This window comes from Callithrix jacchus, chromosome 8, assembly GCF_049354715.1.
Source record: "Callithrix jacchus isolate 240 chromosome 8, calJac240_pri, whole genome shotgun sequence".
Taxonomy (NCBI): Eukaryota; Metazoa; Chordata; class Mammalia; order Primates; family Cebidae; genus Callithrix; species Callithrix jacchus.
The window spans coordinates 22841169-22868367 of NC_133509.1; the positions used below are offsets into that span (position 1 = coordinate 22841169).

Genomic DNA, 27199 nt, shown 5'->3' on the forward strand with positions numbered 1-27199 from the left:
GTGCGTCAGTGACGTCACTGGCGCCAAGGCGGCGTCTACGGTGCGTTGGAAGCGTCCCAGGAGTGGATGGCATCGGCGGCGCGGTCGGTCCGTCGGGAACGTAGGCGGTGTAGTTAGCTGGTCGGGGGGCATCCACGGCTAGGTCAGCGGTTCGGCAGCTTCCCAGCCGCTCACAGGGTCAGTGCCGTCGGCGGCGCGATCCGCGCGTCGGCCGGGTCAGCGGCGTCCTGGGGGGGGGGCGGTCTATGGCGTCAGCGTGGTCGGCGCGTCAGTGACGTCAGCGGCAAGACGGCGGCGTCTACGGTGCGTCGGACGCGTCACAGGCGCGGATGGCATCGGGAATGTTGGCGGTGCGGTAAGCTGGTCGGGGGCATCCACGGAGCGGTCAGTGGTTCGGCGGCTTTTCAGCAGCTCACAGGGTCAGCAGTGCCGTCGGGGGCGCCAGCGGCGTTCGTGGCGCGGTTCTCGCGGCTTTGTTCGGGGGGTCTATGGCGTCAGCGTGGTCGGCGCGTCAGTGACGTCAGCAGCGAGACGGCGGCGTCTACGGTGCGTCGGAGGCGTCCCAGGCGCGGATGGCGTCGGCGGCGCCGTCGGCGCGTCAGTAATGTTGGCATTTTGGTAAGCTGGTCGGGGGCATCCACGGCGGGGTCAGCGGTTCGGCGGCTTCCCAGCCTCTCACACGTCAGTGGCGTCGGCGGCGCCCTAGGCTGGTCAGGGACATTCGTGGCGGGATCATCGGTTCGGCGGCGGCGAATGTTCTTTGCGCTGGGGTGCAGTGGCTCATGCGTGTGGTCCCAGCACTTTGGGAGGCCAAGGCAGGCAGATCACCTGACGTAGCGAGTTCGAGACCAACCTGACCCACATGGAGAAACCCCATAATTACTAAAAATACAAAATTACTCAGACGTAGTGGTACGCACCTGTAATCCCAGCTACTCTGGAGGATGAGGCAGAAGAATCACTTGAACCTGGGAGGCTGGGGTTGTGGGAAGCCGATATCGCACCAAGGCAGCCCAAAGAAGATTTTACACTGTGTATTTCTTTTTCTATAAACTCTCTTCATATGTTTTGCCGACTTTGCCTGTGGGTTTTTTTTTTTTTTTTTTGCTTATTTATGGTGGCTCTTTTTTATTTGGGAAATTGGTCATTTATAAGTAGGGAAATCTCTTCTCCCACATTGAATTCTTAGTGTTCATATTTTGTTGCCATATGAAAGCTCTTTATTGATACTCCAGGCTGAGCAACAACACTGGAACTCCATCTCAAAAAAAAATTTTTTTTTAATACTAAAACTTCATAATGAAAGAAATTCAGATCAGCTCAGCACGGTGGCTCATGCCTGTAATCCCAACACTTTGGGAGGCTGAGCAGGTGGATCACCAGCCAACAAGGCGAGACTCCATCTCAAAAAATAAAAAAAAAAAGAAATTAAAATAAAAACTAATGACGTTAGTGCATTTTCACCTATTAGATTGGCAAAGATTAAGGAGTTGGGTAATATACTGCATTGTCATGGGCATGAGAAACGAGGTACTCTTGCACAGTATAAATGATGACAATTTTTTTTTTTTTTTTTTTTTTTGAGACGGAGTTTCGCTCTTGTTACCCAGGCTGGAGTGCAATGGCGCGATCTCGGCTCACCGCAACCTCCGCCTCTTGGGATCAGGCAATTCTCCTGTCTCAGCCTCCTGAGTAGCTGGGATTACAGGCGCGCACCACCATGCCCAGATAAGTTTTTGTATTTTTAGTAGAGACGGGGTTTCACCATGTTGACCAGGATGGTCTCAATCTCTTGACCTCGTGATCCACCTGCCTCGGCCTCCCAAAGTGCTGGGATTACAGGCTTGAGCCACCGCGCCCAGCCTTGTTTTTTTTTTTTTTTTTTAAGACAGAGTCTAGCTCTGTCACTCAGGCTGGAGTGCTATGTTGCCATCTTGGCTCGCTGCAACCTCTGCCTCGCAGGTTGAAGGGATTCTCCTGCCTCAGCCTCCTGAGTAGCTGGGTTACAGGCGTACACTATCATGCCTGGCTAGTTTTTTGCATTTTTAGTAGACACAGGGTTTCTCCATGTTGGCCAGGCTGGTCTCGAACTCCTGACCTCAAATGATCCACCCACCCTGGCTTCCCAAAGTGCCAACATTACAGGCCTGGGCCACCACGCCCAGCCCTATTGGACTTTTTTTGAACAAAAACAACAAGGTGCAGAAGAGAATATGTGGTACTGTCACAGCGTGTGTGTAAGTGTGTACCTTAGAACACCTCTGGAAGAATGTGTAAGACATTAGAAATAGCAGTTGCCTCTGGGTAGAGGAAACAAGTGATAGGGATGGGAATGAGGAAGGCCTATTTTTCTTTTTTCTTTTTTTTTGAGACAGAGTCTTGCTTTGTCACCCAGGCTGGAGTGCAGTGGCGCCCTCTTGGCAACCTCCACCTCCTGGGTTCAAGCGATTCTCCTGCTGCAGCCTTCTAAGTAACTAGGACTACAGGTGCTAGGTGCCTGCTACCACACCTGGCTAATTTTTGTATTTATAGGAGAGACTGGGTTGTTTTGCCATGTTGGCCAGGCTGGTCTCTTGAACTCCTGACCTCAAGTGATCTTCCCACCTTGCCACCCCACCTTGCTAATTTTTGTGTTTTTAGTAGAGACAGGGTTTCGCTGTGTTGGCCACGCTGATCTTGAACTCCTGATGGCAAGTGATCTGCCCGTTTTGGCCTCCCATAGTGCTGGGATTACAGGTGTGAGCCACTGCACTCATCCTAGAGGGGCTTCTTTTTCTTTTTTTTTTATTGAGACGGAGTTTCGCTCTTGTTACCCAGGCTGGAGTGCAATGGCGCGATCTCGGCTCACTGCAACCTCCGCCTCCTGGGTTCAAGCAATTCTTCTGCCTCAGCCTCCTGAGTAGCTGGGACTACAGGCGTGTGCCACCATGCCCAGCTAATTTTTGTATTTTTAGTAGAGACGGGGTTTTACCATGTTGACCAGTATGGTCTCGATCTCTTGACTTCGTGATCCACCCGCCTCGACCTCCCAAAGTGCTGGGATTATAGGCGTGAGCCACCATGCCCGGCCATTAACATCTCATCATTGCTCTCCAGGGGTAAGGAAGGATGGACATGGTTGTATCCAGCTCTATGTGATATTATTATAAAATTATTTAGTGTCTTATAAAATTATAGAATTTTTAGTGTTGTGCTATCCTATATGGTAGCCAGCAGTCACATGTAACTACTTAAATTTAAATTAATTACAATTAAATAAAATCAAAATTCCATTCCTCAGTGCTTGCTTAGTGAGCACATATACAAAATTCAGTTCCCTAGTCACACTAACCACTTTTCAAGTGCTTGGTAACCACGTGAGGCTAGTGGCTCCCATATAGTGGCAGGCATAGAACCTTTCCATCACTGCAGAAAGTTCTACTCGACAGTGGTGCTTTACAGCTTCTCCCCAGAATAACATTCATAGGCACACAGACCCCAAATTCATACCACTTCAACGTGTTTACACCTTGGTCTGAAAGCCCTTTATAATGCAGGCAATAGAGAAATGAGGGGTGTTGCTAACTAAAACTAAAATCAAAGATAGGAGTTTTGTTATGAGCCGGAGTCCAAACCTGTGAACATTTTAGCTTAGAAAAACTTTTTGGCTGAGTTGGCTGCAGCTGAATAATGAGTCACTTGTTCATTTCAGCAGGGATGGGTTCAGTTTCCTGTGCCTCCTGGGTTCCTCTGTGGTTGTCTGGGCCTAGTGGCCACATGCTGACGTGTGCTCACTTTAGACAGGGAGAGGGCCTCGCCACTTCCCTGACATTTTAGTGAAACTAGATCACTTCTCTTACAATTTACTTGCAGTCTCTCTAAGTAAGCATGTTACTTGGCTTTCACCTTCGGTAGGCTATATTCATGTGAGTATCATTTAGTGGGTTCCTTCTATGTCCCAGGAACCAGGCTATGTGCCACAGACATGAAGAGGATTAAGACAAGATGTTCATAATCTCGCAGAGGAGACCAGCATGAAACCAGCTAGTCATATCCCAGGCAGAGGGAAGTAAGTGCTGTAACAGGCAAGGTACTGGGAAATTCAGGGAACGGAGAGACTAAAATTCAATTGAGGGGACTAGGGAAGGCTCAGTGAAGGTGATGGCATTTGAACACAGCCTTAAAGAATATGTTAGACCAGAACAGCATGGAACATATAATTGGGCATTCTTCCACATTCAAGTGCTTGCTTTTACATCAGGGGTACACGTGAAGATGTGTTATATAAACTCATGTCATTGGGTTTATTGTACAGATTAGGGTTTCATCACCCAGGTATTAAATGCAGCATTCGATAGTTATATTTTTTGCTCCTCTTTCTCTTTCCACCCTTCACCCTCACGTAGACGCCAATGTCTTTTCTTCCCTCCTTTGTGTTCGTGTGTTCTTATCATTTGGTTTCCACTTATAAGTGGGAACATGCAATATTTGCTTTTTGTTCCTGCTTTAGTTTGCTGAGGATAATGGCCTCCAGCTCCATCCATGTTTCTGCAAAAGACATGATCTTGTTCTTCGTTTATGGCTGCATGCATTTAAGTTATTGAAGTCTGAAATTCTTCCACTGTACGGGCTGTGACAGCTCTTATTTTTTCTTTCACATGGAATCTGCTGTGTCTTCCTAGAGACAGTCTCCCAACCCATCCTCGCCTCATGGTCCTTCATGCACTTCTAGATGAGACTCTATGATCTAGATGAGATTCTATGATCACAGTTTTCTTTCTTTTTTGAGACCGAGTTCGTGCTTGTTACCCAGGCTGGAGTGCAATGGCGCTATCTCGGCTCACCGCAACCTCCGCCTCCTGGGTTCAGACAATTCTCCTGCCTCAGCCTCCTGAGTAGCTGGGATTACAGGCACGTGCCACCATGCCCAGCTGATTTTCTGTATTTTTAGTTGAGACCGGGTTTCACCATGTTGACCAGGATGGTCTCGATCTCTTGACCTTGTGATCCACCTGCCTCGGCTTCCCAAAGTGCTGGGATTACAGGCATGAGCCACCGCACCTGGCCCTGATCACAGTTTTCAAGCAGATGTTTTCCAGCACGTCTTTGTCCTCTGGCTTCTGTTTTTATCTATTTGGCTAATCCCCAATTTTGCTGTGCTAAAATTAATGTTATTTATCCAGTATGAGGTCAGGTCTCTCAACAACTCCCCAGTCTAACTCAACATTTCTTTGTGTCTTCCCCAATTCTCTCCCCCAACCCAATCCTCTACAGAGGGGGCATTCCTTTCTATGAGTAACTCTTTGTCCCATGTTTTCTATTCTTTCAGGACCCAGTGGTTTGCCTTTTTCTCCTCTCTTGTATCCAGTCTTCATTGCCTGTTAATGGTTCTCTCCTTTGAGGCAGATTCAGGGTTTGCAGGGCCTAAGGCTTATTTAATCTTGGGAGTCTTGTCAAAAAAAAAAATACAAAAATACAAAATTACAAATATCAAATTGGGGGGGAGCTAATACTTACTTAGAAGGGGCCTGTGTAAGTGTGAGGGGCCCTGAAACTTATTTCACAGTGAGTTCACCTCTGTCTGTGCTATAATAAAAACCAAACCAAACACAAAAACCTCCCTTTGCTTTGCTATTGCAAACCATTGTTCCATCTCTTTCTCAACACCCTGAACTATTCAAGGAAGTGGGCTAGGTACATTCTCATCACTTTAACATCACTTTGACCTCATGCCCACTATTCTATTGCAATGGTTTTCTCTGACGCACCACTGACCTCCTAATCCCTAAAGCCTATGGCACTTTCTTAGTCCTGAACTTACTTGTCCCTTCCTCAAAGAATTCAACACATGGGTCATCGCTGACTTCTTCAAATGACTCCTTTCCCACTCAGGCACCCATGGTGAGCCTTCCTCAGGGTCCTGTCAACATCCCATGTTGTCTTCCCTCCCTCGTGACTCAATGATCACACCTATACCATGGCTTCCACCATCACCCACCACCTGTGTGGCTGACCCAGTGTTATGTCCTTTGCTCTGACTACGCTCATCAACTTCACACTTAAGATACAAACTCTCCAAGTTCCATCAGCATACCAAATTCAACCTATTTTTCTTGATGTGTCAATGACATCACTCCCTCCTAGCCACCTGCTCTAGAAATTTCAAAGTGTTACTTTAAACAAGTTTCCTCTCTGTCCTTCTATCCTCTCGTGATCTCTAAGATCTAGCAGTTCTGCCCCACACTGATTCCCAGTGCGGTCCTTTCTATTGCCATTTCCCTGCTTCAATTTTACTCACTATTGACTTGGACTGATCCAAAGGCTCTCCATTGTTTGGAGCTGGGGAGCCTCGGAGCTGGGTATGACTTGCCCCATTTAATTAATGGCAGGCCAGATCTAGAATCCAGGTTTCTTTTCAGTGGCTACTTCATACTTCTTAGCCCACTATAATCCATTTTATATATGAATGCCAGATTAATCTTTTTTTTTTTGAGACAAGTCTCACTCTGGTTGCCCAGGTCGGAGTGCAGTGGTGCAGTCTTGGCTCACTGCAGCCTCAAATCCCCTGGGCTCAGGTGATTCCCCCACCTCAGTCTCCTTAGTACTTGGGCCTACAGGCATGTGCCGCCATGCTTGGCTAATTTTTTGTATTTTTAGTAGAAATGGGGTTTTGCCACATTGGCCAGGTTGCTCTCAAACTCCTGGACTGAAGCAATCCATCTGCCTCAGCCTCCCAGAGTGCTGGGATTACCAGTGTGAGCCACCACACCTGGCCCAGATTAATATTAAAAGTGATGACTTTAACCAGATGAAACTATTATACTATGATCCCTGCCATGGTATTTCAGGGGTCAAAATCTGGACAAAAATAACATCTCAACGTTATCTTTATCTTGGCCCCTTGCTGTACTCTACAATCAAATGACCTCTTGGATATCCTTTGAATATGGCCATACTTTCATGCAAATAATTTCTGGAATTGGTTTTTCCTCCCCTGAAATGTAGTTCAGTAGTTTGAACTTATATCACATCTGTTTTAAGACATTGTGGTGATTTAATTATATAAATATGTCAGTTATCACCATGTCTTTATATTTATAAATGTAATTTCTGCTGGGCGCAGTGGCTCATGCCTATAATTCCAGAACTTTGGAAAGCTGAGGTGGGCAGGTCATTTGAGCTCATGAATTCAAGACCAGTCTGGGCAACATGGTGAGATCCTGTCTCAAAAAAAAAAAAAAGCTGGGTGTGGTGGCACATGCTTGTAATCCCAGCTACTCGGGAGGCTGAGGTTCGAGGATCACTTGAGCCTGGGAGGCAGAGCTTGCAGTAAGTCTAGATTGTGCCTCTGAACTCCACCCTAGGTGACAAAGTGAGACCTTGTCTCAAAAAAAGAATAAAGCAAAAAACCATATATATAAAATAAATTTCAGTACAAAGCTTAGCAGATTTACTTCTGGAACTTGACAAAGTGACTTGAATGTTTGTTTAAAAGAGTAAATAATAAAAAATAATCAAGAATATACTTGTTCAACCAGGTATTAAATGTTGTGTACCCTGGCCCAGACATATTCAGGCAATGAAAATTTAGAAACAGAGAATTGCCTGAACCCAGGAGGCGGAGGTTGCGATGAGCCAAGATTGCGCCATTGCACTCCAGCCTGGGTCACAAGAGGGAAACTCCGTCTCAAAAAAAAAAAATAACGGTTCATAAATCTCTTCCTTTTTGGACACTTGAGTAATTTTCTAATCTTTTTTATAGACTACTATTAATGTGGAATAATTGAAAGCACGTTGTGTTTGGAATGGAGTATAATTTATAAATTCTGGCTTCACCTCTAAGTCATGATATGCCTTTGAGCAAATTTATCTGAATTCTTTGGATTTGATTTTCTGGAAAACAAAAGCTCTTAACTTTTAGCACTCAAATTATATTTACATCTAATACTAATCAGTACTTAACCTGTATTTGGTTATTTTTAGGAAGGGGAACTAAGTTTAAAAAATTTATGTTCGAATAAAAGGAGAATTTGAGAAAATTTTGCAGACTAATCACCAGAAGTAATGAAACTCTCTTGTTGAAAATCATCAAAGAATTTTGTTTTAGTCTGTTTTATGCTGTTATAACAGAATACTGGAGACTGGGTAATTTATACAGAACAGACATTTATTTTCCCACTGTTCTGGAGGCCTGAAGTCCAAGATCAAGATACCAACATTTGGCGTCTAAGGGCCTTCTTGTTGCATTCTCACATGGATAGAAGGCAGAAGGGCAGGAGAGTAAGCTAGTCCAGTGTGTGAAGCCTCATTCATGAGGGCCTTAATCCCATTAAGGAGGAAGGAGCCCTCTTGGCTTAATCTCCTCTTAAAGGTCCTACCTCTTAATAAGATACATTAGCAACACCTGAATTTTGGAGGGAACACATTCAAATCATGGCAAATTTAGTAGAGCAAATTCCAAGACATTGAGCTTAGGCCAGTTGTCAGTCATGGGTATAATTTTAGATGTTTTCAAGTTCTGAAGCTTTGCATTGAAAATCAGACTTTGGAACAAAGATCTGTGTCTTTGTATTGACCTAATAGCAGGTATGTGAATTCCATGGCTTGATTTTTTTTTTAATATTTTTTCTGTTTTGGATCTTATAATTAATATATGCTTTTATTTTCTGGATCTGGAAATTTTTAATCTAAAATATACTTTTAGAATGCTTCAGAACTAAAGAGGCAGTGTTGTCGGCTTGTTTTTGTTTTTTTTTGAGACAGGGTCTCACTGTCACACAGGCTGGAGTGTAGTGGTGTGGTAACAGCTCACTGCAACCTGGAACTCTTGGGCTCAAGCAATCCTCCCAACCCAGCCTCCTGAGTAGCTGGGACTACAGGCATGTGCCCCATGTCCAGATTAAAAACAATTTTGTAGAGATTGGTTCTTGCTCTGCTGTCCAGGCTGATCTCGTGAACTCCTGACCTCAAGTGATCCACCACCTCAGCCTCCCAAAGTGCTGAGATTACAGGCCTGTGTCATTGTGTCTGGCTGTAGGATTTTTTTTATGAGTCTGGGAGTAAAATGATCTTTAATATTGTCCAGTTAGAATTAGAGTTTGTTTTAATGTTTTTATGCAGTTTAGCTTAGGTGCAATAAACTGCATGAAAACATTAAACCTTTTCCATGGGTCCAGTATACCCTGAAGCAGCCGTTCATGAACCTTTTCTTTTCCCCTCACAAGATAAACAAGAAACCACAACATTGAGGGAAATCTAGAAAGGTAGAAGACGGAACTTTGGAGATGTAAGATTAGGACAGGTGAAAAGCAGAGATTCTAGGCTCCTAAAATAACATGGGAACAGGCCCAGAACAACCTTGGACGTGGTGTGTTTGGATGCATTGGATGCTTTTCTTTTGAGAAGGAAGGTTGATGTGTTGAAGTCATGGAAAGCAAGATTGGCTGGAAAAGGCAGATGGTTAAAAGTCTTGAATTAGAGACAAACATATTTCTATTTGGTGTGATTATTGATTGGAAGGCCTTAAATAGGCAGGCAATAGTGTGCTGAGAATATTGTTTTAGAAAGATAATGTTGAATTCTGTTTGGGATGTGCTAATTAATACTCAGGGAAAGAAGTTTTGTGCAGGAGACCGTGACTAAGGTACTAAAGGCATTTGTGAGAATTGTGAGGAAAACACGTATAGCATGGGAGATCAGGGCTAAAAGGTGCACACTAGGAGAAGAGAGCTCCATGAGGTATGGAGTTATGGGCAGAGTTTGAGTGAGAACAGAGTGTTATAGGACTTGAAGAGATGGCATTCCAAAAAGGAAGCCAGGGAGGCGAAGGCTGCAGTGAGCTGAGATCTGCCCACTGCATTCCAGCCTGGGTAACAGAGCGAGACTCAGTCTCAAAAACAACAACAACAACAAAAACAAAAAAAGGCCTATTGAATCTGGATAGTAGGTAATCATTAACCTGGTCTAGATATCAGTGAATTCGCTGGCTTGGGGGGGTGGGAAAAGTCAAGATGAGTATAATTTACTTCTTTAGTGATTTCAGCAATTGAAGTAGAGAAATAAGGTAATTGCAAAACAATTAGGATTTAAAAAATTCTGCATAGATTTATATATGTGTAAGAATAGATAGTATGGGAAGGGAGGAAGTAGAATGATGTGAATAAAGATATTGGTCTAGGGGCATTCAAATTCTTTTTTTCTTTTTGAGATAGGGTCTCTGACACCCAGGCTGGAGTACAGTGGTGTGATCGTGGTGCAGCCTCAGACTCCTGGACCCAAATGATCCTCCTATCTCAATCTCCTGAGGACCTGAGATAAAATTCTGTTTGTAACTTATTTTCTAGTTACAAATGTCAAACGATGCTTACTACATAAAGCTTGGAAATTAGGGGAAAGCACTAAATGTCTCCAGAAATAACTAAAATTAACTGAAACTAACATTTCAATATAAGTTCTTCTGGTCTTTCTTTTTCTGTGAGTATGTGGCATAATTGAAATTCTTTCTACTCTTTTTTTGTATTCTGTTTTTCATTTTAAAGTTTTTTGATACAGGAGAAATTATGCTATGTTGATATTTCAGTGGTCTCTTAATAATTTGCTATTTTTGCACATGGAGATTTTGTGTTTGTTTTTGTGGTTGCAAGATTGAAATAGGTATCTTTATGTCTATATTTGTGTCTACAGATGAGTTTCTTAGAATACAATTCTAGAAGTTGAGTTCCTGGAACAAACTATGAACACTTAAGGTTCTTGATGCCTGCTGCTAAACTGTTTCAAAGGTTCCTCTTTGTAGGAGATATAAAGGATGGCTTATTTTGTAATAGTTATGACTTTGTAAAGCTTTTAAACCTGCTTTACCTAGAGTCTAGCTTTTAAGTAAAATAGAGGATGTAAAGGGAGGGAACCTCTTGAATTGAATGTGGGGGCTTTTTCTCTTTCCCTATAGGATAGATATATTCTGTTTCTTGTCTCCCAGTGAGTCAAGAATAATTTAACTTTTGGCATAAGAAACTACTGAAGAAAAATAGGTTGAATAAGCTTACATTTTTCTTCTTTTTTGCAGGATATAGAAGACTTAGATCGCTATGAGATGAAGGAAGAATAGCCTGTTAGTGGGAAAAAGTCAGAAGATGAAGGAATTGAAAAAGAAAATTTGGCAATATTAGAGAAAATTAGGAAGACTCAAAGGCAAGACCATGTAAATGTAAGTGTGTAAATATCTAGAACCTGGACTTTTTTGGTTAAGTAATTACAGTTAATACCAGGCAATTCATTAACATGCCTATCTCAGCTGCCCTCCTCCTCCATTCCTGCCTTAGTGGTGGATTTAATCATGTTTATTTTAAAACAGGGTCTTTCTCTGTCATCCAGGCTGGAGTGCAGTGGCACAATCGTTCAGTGTAGCCTTGATCTCTCAGCCTCAGCCTCCCAAGTAGCTTGGACTATAGGCGTGTGCTACCAAACCAGGCTAGTTTTTTTTTTTTTTTTTTTTTTTAGTAGAGATGAGGTCTCTCTGTGTTGCCCAGGCTGGTCTTGAACACCTGAGTTCAAATGATCCTTTCATCTCGACCTCCCAAAGTACTGGCATTATAGGCATAAGCCACCATGCCTAGCCGTAGTCATATGTTTTGTTGCCCTAGATTACCTTTCATCTATGAATAGCCACGTTTTAACTGTTCATCTGCTCTTCACATTCTGGAACCACCAGCTGATCCCTGTATATGCCCCTTTCCAGCCTGTTGATGCTGTTTTCTCTGCTAACCTTCCTCCCATGGGATCTGTATTTCAAATTAATCCTCTTCTATAAAATACAATTCAAGTACTTTCTCCTTTGTGAAGCTGACTTTGGTCTGTCCTGCTCTGACTCACCCAAAAGTAATTTTTCTCTTTTGACTGAACATCTTTTTTTTTCTTTGAGATGAAGTCTCGCTCTGTCTTCTGGGCTGGAGTGTGGTAGCATAATCTTGGCTCACTGCAACTTCTGCTTCCCGGGTTGAAGCAATTCTCCTGCCTCATCCTCCTGTGTAGCTGGGATCATAGGTGTTCACCATCATGTGTGGCTAATTTTTGTATTTTTAGTAGAGACAGGGTTTCTCTATGTTGGCCAGGCTGGTCTTGAACTCCTGACTTCAAGTTATCTGCCTGCCTTGGCCTCCTAAAATGCTAGGATTACAGGCATGAGCCACTGCACCTGGCCACAACTTAGTATCTCTTTTATGCAAAGCAGCAGGATGTGAAAGAACACTGAGTTTGGTGACAAACACACCTTTTATGGTTTCACTTTCCTCAACACTAAAATATGGCTACACAGTACATACCTTTTGGATAATTGCTATGAAAAAAAATCAGAATGATGTGTGCATGTATATAAAATGCTCAGAGTAGGGAAACATCAAATGATTGTCTGAACACTTACTACTTCCTGCCTTGTATTAGGGCTATTTACCAACTCCATGAAATCTGAGGACCAATTACTTTGTCTTGGGCACAGGTTCTCCAAAACAGGGAATGAATTGTTAGGCAAGTAGCTGCCAAGTGTTGAAACCAGCTAGATTACTCTCCCTCCTTCAATCTTACTTATATATTATTTTATAATTTTAGTAGAGCAAAGAAATTTAGTCCACCTCCATTTCTAGATGACTTAAAAAACAAAGTTTGTATCATTTGAATTAATGATAACTACTTTCCGTGTCTTGTGATTGATTCCAGTTTGAGTTACAGTCAAAACAACTATAAATTATGGAACACTTTTGCAGGACCGATACTGTGCTAAGTACTTTATACTTCACATATCTTCACATTTAGTCTTCACAGCTACCATGTGAAATAGGTACTCTTCATATTTTAGAGATACGAAAAGCTTCTCATATTTTGTAGATATAAAATGAGCTAGGAAACTGGATTTTTTTTCTCCTTCAAAGCACAATCTTGAAAGTCTTTAATTTCACATGACCAAAAAATAATTCCATTTATATGTAGTCTTAGGATAAGATGACGATGTGTTTTCATCTTTAGAGAAGGCTCCGCACTGAAAAACTGAAACCAGTTGCGTATAGGGATACATGTTTCTCACTTTAAAGTGTCTTAATGTGTGAACTAGACTGTGTAATAGTCTTGCTTGTAGTCTTATGAATGGAAGTCTGTTTTAGTTAATAATGTGTCACCTTGAGTGTCTTCTAGTATTTTCAGAAGTTGCTGAGGTTTAGAATAGACTCATACCAAATTCTGTGCTATTGTGGAGTCTGTGGTGGTCTGGACATGTTGACTAGACTTTTTCCCATGATAAGAAATAGGAAATGAACCAGACTTGTGCCTAGTTTTGTATCCTCTTGAAACTTCATAATGCTTCATTTAATTGGACTAGTTTTTCTTAAAATGTTGAGTGGTGGTCCATGTTTACTGTAATCTTTTGTATCAGGTTGAAATACCTTAAATCTTTAATTACTTGGCTCAGTGGACCCTGGTAAACAGTGGCTTTTGTGTTTCAGGGTGCGGTGTCTGGGTCAGTGCAAGCTTCAGATAGACTTATGAAAGAGCTCAGGGACATATACAGGTCACAGAGTTATAAAACAGGTAAGGACCCCTGGATCCCTGCTCTCCTTATGGTTCTTCTGTTCTTTTCTATTGTCTGGTTGTAAATGTCATTTCTTAAAATTGGACTGAAATGGAAATGTTTACTGACTTTATTTTAGGAATGTGAAACTGAAATGCAATAAAATTCCAAAAGATGTAGGGGTAGAATAGGATAAGTTATTTGTTTTTTGGATTAAAAAAGGTTTTTATAAGTCCATTGGAATTTTGTCCTCTTCCTGATAAAGAGTGAGCCCCCTGCATGATTTTTATCTTCGGGTGAAAGCTTGAGCAATATTGCTTAGAAAGTAAATAAGAATAAAGCATTTCATTGTACAGAGAATGATTGATTGCCAAGTTGGTTTTATCATTCCCCATCCCCATTTTGAAAGCAATATCCTCAACTCTTATTGTAGAGATAGTTAGCTTATTACCTTTAAAATATGTAGGTTTTTAAAGTTTTCATTTCATTGTTTGACTTGAGTAGTCTTACTCAATATGACTTGAATATTATGGAACCTCTATAAGTAGAGGTAAAATTCTGATATTGTTACAGAGATTCTAATAGTATGGAATAAAGTACCAAACTAATTTGAAAAGATAGCATTGGTTGGGTTCGGTGGCTTACACCTCTAATCTCAGCATTTGATAAGAGGCCAAGGTGGGCAGATCATCTGAGGTCAGGAGTTCGAGACCAGCCTGGTAAACATGGCAAAACTCCATCTCTACTAAAAATACAAAATTAGCTGTGTGTGGTGGCGTGTGCCTGTGATCCCAGCTACTCAGTAGGCAGAGACAGGAGAATCACTTGAACCCGAGAGGCAAAGGCTGCAGTGAGCCAAGATTGCAACACTGCACTCCAGCCGGGGCAGCAAGAGCAAGACTCTGTCTCAAAAAATGTATGTAAGATAGCATTATGATGCATTCAGGAATTCTTAGCATGAGCAAATCAAAATTATTAGAACTTGCTTAAAAAAGAAAAACAAGGAAAAATCCTTGCTTTATAGAGTGCAGGATAAGCCAGACTTGTTTCCGAGACGTTAGAATTATGGGTGTCATTACTGTTTTTTTGTGTAAGAAGTTTGAAAGTTTATCCGTAGAAAGCTAATAAAGTACAAACATTTGAATATTAGTTTTCTTTTTAAATGTTAAGTAATCATTTGTTTCAGTATTGTTTATATAGGAAAAAACAGATATTGGGTGGAATTGGTTAAAGCATATCCATAAAATAAACTGCAGCAAAGTCATGAAAAATACCGTGAATGGATTTATGTATACTGACTTGGAAAGATGACCCTGAAAGTTGAAGAGGGTTATAAAACAAAATACGTGGAAGGATTCCATCTTTGTAGAAATGTATGTTCATGGAAGAAAAGTCTCAAGTACATGTGATTTTGTATAATCTTTTTTTCCCACTCAGACTAAACGGTAAGCAGTTTTTCACCTCATTAAAGAATCTTCTCAATTGATGGCTATAATTATCTGTTAAGGGCATAAGATACTCAGCTGCAGTGGTGTAATATTTACTATATAGCTTAGTTGTTCCAGGTTTTAAGAGCAGAATTTTTAGCTTTTGTTGACTATTTAGTTTATACATTTTTGACATACTAATAGTTATATAATCAAATGAAGAGTAGCTAATGTGCTCTGTATCTCAACAGGGCTTTATTCAGTGGAACTCATAAATGACAGTTTATATGACTGGCATGTTAAACTGCAGAAGTAAGTGGCTTTTTAATGCTAACCCACTCTTTGCAATGGTAGACCATCATGATGGAGGTTTTTTCCTTCTAATTTGATACCTTTACACTGTGGCTTTTACTTAAAACTTTAGACCTTGTTCCTATAGAAATAGTTCTTAGATTGTTTGAATAAGCTGCTTCTGACGCTGAATAAGAAAGTGAGAAAGAGGAAGGACAAAAGGAGGGACCAGCTGCGGGATAAAGTGTTTTATGGAGTTCTCGAGAGCAGGGGAACTTAGAAACAAAAGTGTGTTTAATAACTTCATGAGACTGACCGTGATAATCAGTTTATATTTGAAATAAGGGGTCACCCAGTACTTTGGGAGGATGAGCTGAGAGATCTCTGGAGCCCAGGAGTTTGGGACCACCCTGGATAACATAGCAAGACCTCATCTGAAAAAAAAAAATTAGCCAGGCATGGTGGAGTACACCTGTAGCCCCAGCTACTGGGGATGGTGGGAGGCTGAGGCAGGAAGATCTTGTGCTCTGGAAGTCAAGAATGCGGTGAGCCACTATATTTCAGCCTGGGTGACGTAGCGAGACACCACATCTCTTAAAAAAGTTGCGGGGACGTGGGATTCAAATTGGCCAAATTGGACCTGTATATATAAGACAGTTGTAGACAAATAGCGATTTTTTTAGTGATTTAACTTTTCATAGTTTGATCCATGGCAAATTTTTCTCCTTGAACCCCTTGGCTAACAATACAAGTTTAGGAAAGCATATTAAACTCTTTTTGAGTTCTTGAGAAAATCATATACATGTGTCTTTTCTTTTAGAGTGACTGCAAACTCTGAAACCCCTTACTAGATTAGATTTAGAGTTATGGTCTCTTTTGAACATTTATTCCCAAGGAGCTGGGAGCTGTAGTGACCTCTATTTTTCCTGGTGATATAGAGCACCTTTAGACTTCTCTTTCTGGAACTTAATCCTAGGTACTCTATTTTAGCTGTCAGACTAGTTCATTTCTGAGTTTAGTTAAAAAAGCTCCAACTTTTAATTTGAACTGTTTTTTGTTTCATAATTCTTAGGGTCGACCCTGATAGTCCTTTGCACAGTGATCTTCAGATCTTAAAAGAAAAAGAAGGCATAGAATATATATTGCTTAACTTCTCTTTTAAGGTAAGAGAATACAGAACACCATATACTTCCAATGGGGGCATATACTTGTACAAGGGCTTTGGAAAACAATTTGGTGAAGTAGAAGATACTCATACCCTGTGGTTCAGAAGTATTGTAGACATACTCTTCGTAAGACATGAATACTTAAGTGTACCAGGAGACACAGGAATGTTCAGAGCAGCATCATTTATAATAGCCCCAGACAGAAAGTAACTCAAGTGTTCATTCCAATAAAATGGAGAATTGTGGTGTTTATAAAATGGTTTACAGCCATGTGGGACAAGATGGGGTGGATCTTAAACACGATGATAAGCAAAAGAGACTATACTCCAAAACCTAACTTATACGATTCCCTTTATATAGAGTTCAAAAACAGGTAAAACAAACGTTGGTTAGGGCATACATTCTTAGTAGAGGCAATGTCACCTGCAGTGGAGTGAAAATTGATCTTTAGAGTGAAAACAATCTTAGATATTATAATGGTCTGCTGCCCTCCAAAGGGCTACATAACATAAAAAGATATACAATCTATCTGTGGTGTTAAAATTTCATGGAGCAGGGGGAGTAAAATTAGGAAGAAAACTTATAAAAAGCCTTTTTAGGGGGGCAAAAATGAAAAGAAAACTGAGAAACACTTATTTATGGATTCACACTTGGGTAGTAAAACTACCAAGAACAAAGAGGTGATTACATACAGGTTAGGATAAGGAGTGGGAAGTAAGGAGGTGTGAACTGAAAGATACATCTGTGGGCTTCTTGGATACTGGCTGTAATGTATTTCTTGACCAGGTTGGTGGTTACATGGGCACATAATTTATAATAACTTCTTAAGGTGTACCTCTGTATTTTATGTACTTTTCTGTATTTATGTGTTATATTTAATAAGGTTTTTTGTTTTTGAGACAGGGTTTTGCTTTTTTCTCCCAGGCAGGAGTGCAGTGGTGCAGTCTCAGCTCACTGCAACCTCTACCTCCTGGGTTCAAGCAATTCTCTTGCCTCAGCCTCCTTGTAGCTGGGATTAGGGGTGCATGACCACCTTCGGCTAATTTTTGTATTTTTAGTAGAGAGGGGGATGTACCATGTTGGCCAGGCTGGTCGAACTCCTGACCTCAGGTGATCTGCTTGCCTCAGCTGCCCAAAGTGCTGGGACTACAGGCATGAGCCACCATGCCTTGCCTAATAAAGTTTTTTTAAGATGCTAAAAATAATGGTTAAAGAATAGCAGTGCAATCTAGAAAAAATGTTAATGATTTAATATGGATCTGGATACAATGTAATGGTTTAAAATTTATGGGTATATGAGATATTTTGATGGAAAAAATACTTCCTTTGTACTTGCAAAAACGATAGTAATAATTTTCTAAAAGCTTCTTACATAGTTCTTTTATGTGTATATTTTGGCTTGGGGATATATCTTATGATTGAACTTTCTTGAAATGACCCAAATTTCAGTATTACCTGTCACTATTGTTATCATAGAAACTGTTGTGGTTGTCAACTGGGTTGTCTTCCTAAAGTATGAATCTGGTATATATTGATTGAAGTTGCTAATGGCTACATTTTTGCTAATTCATATGGGGAAACAAATGAAGCACCCAGGCCAAAACCAAAAAAACAAAAAAAAAAAACCACAAAAAACCAGGAAGGTATCTTTCTTTTTAAAACATTAAATCATATGTCCATATGCTTAACATCAAACTTAAGAATATAACCTTTTTGTTTTTTTAATCAGTCCTTGTAGCCCCTGATGTGCCCCACCCTTGTCACGTCCTCTTTGAGAGAGAACTTTATGGGAATATGAAATTCTGGCGAGGAAACTGGAGGATTTGTGACTGCAGGTGGTGTTTTTATTATTTTTTCCTGCTCTAGGTAGAACTTCAGGGAGGGCATGATCTGGGAGGTAAATGGCTGAAATTCTATTGGATTTCTGTTTCTGGACCATGGCTCCTGATACTAGAAAGAAGGGCCTTTTCTGGGGTTGGAGTTTTTCTTAAGGGGCCTGGGAAGAATGTGATTGCCTTGAGCTAACTGACCTTCTGAAGAGGACCTTAAACTGAATTGCCAAGTTATTAGTATCGGGGTTCACAGACTTTGGAGGATAGCAGGTATGCCTTGGAAAGATTTACAGGAAGGAGCCAGAACAATATATATTTTTGGCGTCTGATGTCCACAGTGACAACTTTAGAGTCATGAATATTAAGAAAAATGGAACTTAAGATAAAGCATAACACAGAGATGGGAGTGAGGGCAGGAGGGAATGCAACCTGGTCAGCAAATTGGTAAATCCAACGTGCTGTGCTTTTAAGGAAGTCATTTTCTGATGTTACAGACAACATCAGAATTACTGAATTGAATTCTGAGGTAGTACTTTAAGAAAGGTCTATTTAGATAAGTTTAGGTTTATTTAGAGAATCGTGGCCAGGATTGGGAAGAGATTGTATTCCATGTCCTAGGACAGGTGGTGACATTGTGGATTTGGAGAGAATATGGGGGGTTGATGTTAGCTTGTCCTCAGCTCTTTGAAGGAGCATGTATATGGAAGCATTAGTTTTTATTTGTGTTTAGTGAACACAGGGCACAAAACTAGAACTAATAAGTCAAATTACAAAGAGGTGATTTTCAACTCAATATGAAGTGATTTGTTGTAACTATTTAGACCCATCTGGTGATGTAAAGTAGAATGTTCCTCATCCTTAAGAATAACTTAGAAGGCTGAGTTGTTAAATGGAAAAATCAGATGACTTCATGAGATCCTTGTAGAGCCTGAGAGACTGGTTCTAAGTTAATATATACTAAGGTAACTCAAACTTCTTAACAGTCATCCTCAACCTTCCCCCCCCCGAAGAACTCTCTTTATTTCTGTAAAATCTAGATTCCTGAGTTCTAGGGTATAGAATTTATGGAATGAAGTCCCCAGGTTTTGATGTAGAAGACTTATTCTGAACTCTTTACAACGAATTAAATCATACGTAATCAAGGAAGAGGTTTTGTAGTCATTCATTAGGGATTCACATACTTAAAAATCTAAATAGGCCAGGTGCGGTGGCTTATGCCTGTAATACCAGCACTTTGGAGCCTGAGACAGGTGGATTACCTGAGGTCAGGAGTTCAAGACCAGCCCGGTCAACATGGTGAAACCACCATCTCTACTAAATATACAAAAATTAGCCAAGCGTGGTGGTGGGTGCCTGTAATCTTAGCTACTCGGGAGGCTGAGGCAGGAGGTTCACTTGAACCCAGGAGGGGGAGGTTGCAGTGAGCCAAGGTCACGCCATTGCGCTCTAGCCTGGGCGACAGAGTGAAACTGCGACTCAAAAAAAAATGTAAATAATAGGTTAAATGAAGTTGTACCTTTACCAAGCTTTACATCAACCTCTGTACTTTTCATTATGTCTGTTAAATATAGATGAAAGGTGAGCTACTTTATTTGAAAGGAGATTATAATTACTGTCATTAAGTTGGTATTGTGTGTCATTAAGTTGGTGTCTTGTGGATAATCTTTAATTTCTATTGCAAGATAGAAAATGATTTCTTCTTATCCCTCATCTTATATCATCTTCTTCTCTTCATTTATTTTTATCAAGTCTGATGATCTTTGTCTTTTAATTGGACCCATTAGTTGTCCTTGTTTATATATTTTTTCTTTTCCTTGTCAATACAAGGACCTTAGAACACTGTGAGTTCATGTCCTGCCTGCCACATACGTGCTGCTGTCATCATGCACTCTAGTTCTATGCTTACCAAAAACCCTACACTTAATTATGTAATGAGTCAGTATTCACTTAGATCCACATGCATATTTGCTCTTTTTCATGCTCTTTATTCTCCATATTTTCATTGAGGATCCTTTTTCCTGTCCGAAAATATCATTTAGTATTTCCTTTAGTGTGAGTCTGAAGATAAAAAGAGTTTTTATTTCATTTTTGAAGAATATTTTCATTGAGTGTAACTTTCTAGGTTGGCAGTGTTTTCCAGCACCTCGAAGATATCACTCTCTTACCCCAGCTTCCATTGTTTCTCTTGAAGTATTTATGGTGGTTAAATCTCGTGAAGTCTTTGGTTGGTTTTGGAAAATTCTCAGCAACCGTATCTTCAGGTATTGCTTCTGTCCCATTCTTTCTTTCTTTTTTTTCCCTTCCAGAACTCTACGTATGTAATAAACTTTTCAGTATATTTTTTATTTTCTCCATTTTCTACCATTTTGTCTTTCTGACCTAGTTTCCAGTTTACTGAATCTCTCTTCTACTAAGTTACTGCTGTGGTTAAACTTATCCATTAAGTTATTAATTTCAGCTATTGTATTGCTAAATTTCAGAATTTCCATATGGTTCATTTTTTATAATTTGCATTTCTCTGCCAGGTTTTCAGTCTTGTCTTTTCTTTCCTTATGTTTGGCAATAACTCTTATCTTGATCCCTTGTGATTTTGTGTCTGTTGTTTGCTTCTCTCATTTTCTGTTATGTCGACAGTCTTTAAGTCTCGTGTGGCTTATTTTTAGTGGTAGATGTTATATATGAAAAATGGTATAACTAATTTGAAGCCTTGGATGATATTCTCCAGAGAAGATTTGTGTTTTTCCTTGCCGGGGCCTTGGAAATCAGCAATCCAGGATTGCCTCATCCAGTCAGGAATTGAGGTGATTAAAGCTGGCCATCATTCCCTGTTAGGGCAGTTTGCAGCTTGTTCTTCAGGGTCCCAACCTAAGGAGTGGGAGACTTAGCAGGGCCTCTCCTCGGGGGAGAGGTGAGCTCCAGTGTTTATCTTTTTGTGGGTTCACTGAGTCTGAGTTTTAGCTCAGCTTGTTAACCTCTTCTTGTCTCTTCTGTCATTGGAAGAAAACCCAAGGGGTTGGGGGAAAGAAGACCCTGCTCTCTGGTGTTCCCTTTTCTTAGCCCTGAAATTGTTACGTTTTGTTCACCTTTCTAGTTCTTAGTCAGGAGCTTGATCTAAATTACCTAGTTTATCATTATTGGAATGGTTCCTGTATATAGTTTTATTGAAGTGGCACCCCTTCATATATTCATGAGTTTACCATAACACTGTTCTGTTTGGGCCTGATTTTAACCTCATTTTTATTTGCTTTGGTTTTCGTTTTGGTTTTGGTTACTAACTTTATAACTCTTACCCATTATCTGATAATAAATGTACACATTCTTTATATAATCTTTTAAAATCTTGAAAGTAGTGTAACATTGAGGATGTTCTTAACTTGCTTATTTGCTTTTTAGGATAACTTTCCATTTGATCCTCCATTTGTTCGAGTGGTGTTACCTGTTCTCTCAGGAGGGTAAGTTTAAGTGATTACTTAAAAAAATTTTTTTCTCTTTTTAATTTTTTTTTTTTTTAATAGAGACAAGGTTTCACTATGTTGCCCTGACTGGTCTTGAATTCCTGGGCTCAAGCGATCCTTTCATCTTGACCTCCCAAAATGCTGGGATTACAGGCATGAGGCTACTGTGCCTGGCCTGCTTTTTTTTTTTTTTTTTTTTTTAATATAACGTGCACCAGAGTCATTTGGAGAGCTAGTCTCAGTGTTTGTGATTTCAGTAGGTCTGTGGTGGGGCCCAAGTGTTTACATTTTGAAGAAGTTTCCAGGTTAAGTTGATGCTATTGTTCTGGGGCCTACGTCTGGAACCATTGGTTATAAAGCGTTATGTTGTTTATAGGTAGAGTTTTTAATGATTCATACATACATGTGTTTATACACATACACACACACACATATAGACACACATGCTTTTTACCATAAAAAAATGTTTTTCAAATGTAAATTGAGATTGAGGATTTAGAGAATTTTATGATTAGAGAGTGGTCCCCGCATGCTTGTGATCCTATTTGGTACTTCTAGAAATAATCACAGGAAATCCCATGGACCTATGGAGCTGGCTGTCTAATTACTTCTAGAGGTAATAGTTGCAGTTTAGTAGAGTCAAATGGTAATTGTCATGCAATTTTACTAAAGTTCATATTGCTGCTTTTTATGTTTGGAAATCTTACAGAAGGTAGAGAAAAGATCACAATTTGTTAGGTTAGTTATGAAATGTTCTGTAGACCCTCAAAGTATGTACAGTTTAAATTGAGAATTTTTGAACACTCAGCTGACTGATTCTATTATATGCCATAATCTATATTATGGTGATTAAAATCTAAATATATCCAGCCCTTACTTTGATCATTTCTATGGCTGAGATAGTAATAGTTGCATTAGGGTAAAAATATGAGTGACTACTTCAGACTTCACAACTTTCCCCAGAAGAGCTGTGTTCCTGCGATTATTTTTAGTTGTATTTGCTTTACATGCTTATGTATGTGTTTTGGGGGCTAACATCCTGTTAAGAATTATTTCTGTGTAGTCAGAGGACATATTAACATTCTGTGGCGTTGATACTACAGAATAGTTATTTGGGCATGATGTCCATCTGTAAAGCTTAGGGAAACAAAAAGTGTGTGTGTGTGTAATGTTGGTATTACATATGGATATGCTGAGCTCATTTTGAGTTCTGCTACATGGTAAAGCAATATTACTTTGATTGATTGATTGAGACAGTGTCTTGCTCTGTTTCCCAGGCATGAATACAGTGGTGCAATCATGGCTTACTGCATTCTCTGCCTCCTGGGCTCAAGCTGTCCTCCCACCTCAGCCTCCTGAGTAGCTGGGATGCCACCATGCCCAGCTAAGTTTTATATTGTTGGTTGAGATGGGGTTTTGCCATGTTGCCCAGTTTTGTTCTTGAACTCCTGGGATGAAGCCATTCACCTGCCTCAGCCTTGCAAATTATTAGGATTACAGGTGTGAGCCACCGTGTCTGGCCCAATTTTGTTTTTAAAAAATATTAAATAAATTGTTTTTTTGTTTCTGCTTTTTTGTTTTTTAATTTTATTTTCAATCTTGTTTCGTAAGGGTTTACTTACCTGACACCTGTAGCCTAATCTTTGCCATATCCCCCAAAATATTCTGTGAGTGCTAATATAGTGGGTTTTTTTGTTGTTGTTGTTTGTTTGTTTTTTTGAGATGGAGTCTTGCTCTGTCCCAGGCTGGAGGGCAGTGGTGTGATCTCGGCTCACTGCAACCTTCGCCTCCTGGGTTCAAGTGATTCTCCAGACTCAGTCTCGGGAGTAGCTAGGACTACAGGTGCACACCACCATGCCCAGCTAATTTTTGTATTTTTAATCGAGATGGGGTTTCACCATATTGGCCAGGAAGGTCTCTGTCTCTTGACCTTGTGATCCACACATGTTGACATCACCAACTGCCAGGATTTCAGGCGTGAGGCACTGTACCCAGCCTAGTGGTTTGTTAATAGATGTTTGTTTTTAGGGGATTGCAAGGTTTTGGGAAAACCAGGTTCAAAATATCTTTTACTGAAGGACTTCTTGGAGACTTAATGCTGTTTTCATTTTTTTTCCCCCAAGTTTGTTTAATAATTTACATGATAGCATCTCAGAGGATGGTGTGCTCTGGCTTACCCTCTGGGAAATGCTGCTCTGTTGGAAATTTCGAGTTTTGAGTGATTCCCACATGTTTTCTGCTGCAGAGCAGGAAATGCTGAAGCATTCCCTCAGAGCAGATGTTACAAGTCTCCTTTTGACAAGTTGTTACAGAGTTGATCACAAGTGTAGTATTACAGTGAGTGGAAGTCCCAGGTTGGGTTTGAAACAGAGTTGTTTAGAATTGTGTACAGTTTTATTTTGTTACCTTTAAAGCTTCCCTATACTGTTTTTAGATTGGGCAGTAAAATTGCTATAAAAAGTACTTCTTTTGTCATAAAACCTAATGATTGTTTTGGAAGTTGAATGTTAGGTAACTCAGTCAAATACTTACATATACAAAATAAACCCAAGACTGAAAAATAGTAAATTTTTAACCTTTCTGTCTCTTGTTTACAACACCAGCCTTTTACTAGCCACCAAGTCATAGTTCTTGTTTTTCATAGTTTAATATTAAAATACCTTTAATGAAGCCTTTACTAGTTGGGGAGAAATGACGTAACTATTGTGCCGTTGTGCTTTAGGTGTGGTGTTGTTGTTTTTTGAGACAGTCTTACTCTGTTGCCTAGGCTGGAGTGCAGTGGCGCAACCTCGGCTCACTGCAACCTACACCTCCTGGGTTCCAGGTATTCTCATGCTTCAGCCTCCTAAGTAGCTGGGACTACAGGCACGTGCCACCACACCCAGCTACTTTTTGTATTTTAGTAGAGACAGGGTTTCACCATATTGGCCAGGCGTGTCTCAAACTCCTGGCCTCAAGTGATCCACCCACCTTGGCCTCCCAAAGTGCTGGGATTATGGCGTGAGCCACCGCACCTGGCCAACTGTTGTGCTTTAGTTTTATGCACTTGTTTATAAAATTGTGTATGTTTACTCAGTATTCCCATAAACATGGGAAAAAGAAGGCAGGGCATTTTTTGTTCAAAATCTTATTTGAGAGAAAAAAAGATCAAGGAAAATATTTGGAAGAAATTTACAAATTCAGAATAAATATATAAAAACTTTTCTTTTATTTTTGAGGCAGAGTCTCACTCTGTTGCCAGGCACCAGGCTGGAGTGCAGTGGCACAATCTTGGCTCACTGCAACCTCCTGGGTATCATGACAAATCTAGGATGTCTTTTCTCATAATTTTTAGACTAATATAGAAAGATAATTTTAACCTCTTCAGTTTTGGAAGTAAATGTCACCTGAACTGCTTTACGAAGCTTTACTTTATTAATTGGATGAGTGATTGTTGTCCTTACATCGTGTGACTCCCACATTTTACTTTTCCTGCTCTCCAGGCATTCGTACTTTTTCCTTATGCGTACTTTCAGATCTCTCTTCTTCCAGAAAGCAATTTTTGCTTTATGCAGGGTCACACGCACATTTTAAAATAAGTGCTTTGGATAGCTTAGTTTACAACACTTTGGAGATAACTATCCTGAGTGGCCTCTTTAAAAACAATGTCCTGAGACAACAGAGCGTGTTGTAAATTCATAGATTCCACTTTCCACCCCCCTCCTGTCCCACTGTGTTGTGGCCAATTCAGAAATTTTTAACCATGGCAACAGTTACTCATTTTATACTAATGTTTTAGGTTAAAGTAGTTAAGATGGTCCCACCACTGCACAAGGAAATCTAGCTTGGACTACAGTGTCTCTTTTTTTTTTGCAAATGAAGTCTTGCTCTGTCACTCAGGCTGGAGTGCAGCGGCATGGTCTCAGCTCACCGCAACCTCTGCCTCCCAGTTTCAAGAGATTCTCTTGCCTCAGCCTTCCTAGTAGCTGGGATTACAGGCACCTGCCATGACACCCAGCTAATTTTTGCATTCTTTGTAGAGAAGGGATTTCACCATGTTATCCAGGCTGGTCTCAAACTCCTGACCTCAGGTTCTCCACTTGCCTTGGCCTCCCAAAGAGCTGGGATTACAGGCGTGAGCCACCACGCCTGGCCAGTGTCTCATTTTTAAGAAGTAAATAATTTGTATTTTCTAAGAATAAAATATGAGAAGAAGATAAAAGCAGAATTGAAATTGTGAGGAAGGGTGGTCCACCATCCAGTCTCCCACCCCTGAAGCCCCTCTGAGGAATCTTGGTGCTGCTGGAAACACTGCTTGAAAATATCTAGGTCCAACCCTATCTTCCTTCACCACATTTCATTTTACACTCCGGGGAACAGATCCCTAGGGCATTTGCTCAATTTTTATAAACAAAGGGGCTTCAACTTTAGAGATTCTATGGACAACTTCTTACGGAAGAAAGATTAGTTTTCTTACTGCTATTTGGCATTAGTTGCTGTGTTATATAAAGTGATCCAGATAAACAAAACCTTTTAAAGTGTATTCTTTAGTTTCTTTAAGTCCTTTAATTTTCTTTGTAGATAATATTTTCTGTATTTATCATGTGCTCCTTCTTTATCAGATGTGTTTGTGATACAAACAGGGATAAAAGTTTAGTGAACAGGTAAGATGATCGGTCAGTCCCTCCCGTAGCCACTGCCACCACCGCCGGCCGCCCCCTGCCTGCACCTCCCATGCCTCCTTGGGCCAGCATCTGGCGGGTGGGAGCCAGGCGCTGACCGGCACAGCAGGGGTGGCAGAGTATTCCTGCTCCTGCGGCTTGTGCTCTGGCGACTGTGCTTCCCCATGGGGTTGGCCCGCGACACCTGGGTGCTCTGAGATTGTCACTGCTGCTCCAAGGGCACACGCAGAGGGATTTGGAGTTCCTAGAGAGTTGCCTTTGTGAAAAGCTGGAAATGCTTCTTTCAAATCCATCTCTTAGTTTTCCATAGGAACATGAAGAAATCATAACAACTTTGGTAATGAAGAGTTTGACTGCTACTTCCTTGATGAAGGTTTTACTGCCAAGGACATTCTGGACCAAAAAATTAATGAAGTTTCTTCTTCTGATAAGGATGCCTTCTATGTCGCAGACCTAGGAGACATTCTAAAGAAACATCTAAGGTGGTTAAAAGCCCTTCCTCGTGTGACTCCCTTTTATGCAGTCAAATGTAATGATAGCAGAGCCATCATGAATACCCTTGCTGCTATTGGGACAGGGTTTGACTGTGGTAGCAAGACTGAAATACAGTTGGTGCAGAGTCTGGGGGTGCCTCCAGAGAGGATTATCTATGCAAACCCTTGTAAACAAGTATCTCAAAAGTACGCTGCTAATAATGGAGTCCAGATGATGACTTTTGATAGTGAAGTTGAGTTGATGAAAGTTGCCAGGGCACATCCAGAAGCAAAGTTGGTTTTGCGAATTGCCACTGATGATTCCAAAGCAATCTGTCGTCTCAGAGTTAAATTCGGTGCCAC

The 27199-nt window shown here is 40.7% G+C and overlaps 1 protein-coding gene across 1 annotated transcript in view; it reads left to right on the forward strand.

Annotated features, from left to right (window-relative positions):
- Nucleotides 1-37: 37 nt before the first annotated feature.
- LOC100394603 (ornithine decarboxylase) overlaps nt 38-27199 on the forward strand; it is a 31138-nt gene continuing 3976 nt past the window's right edge. Inside the window, 5 exon segments of the mRNA XM_078333792.1 lie at nt 38-177; nt 11042-11182; nt 16322-16412; nt 21641-21699; nt 26664-27198. Coding sequence (XP_078189918.1) covers nt 26913-27198 — 286 coding nt within the window. The 5' untranslated portion in view covers nt 38-177; nt 11042-11182; nt 16322-16412; nt 21641-21699; nt 26664-26912.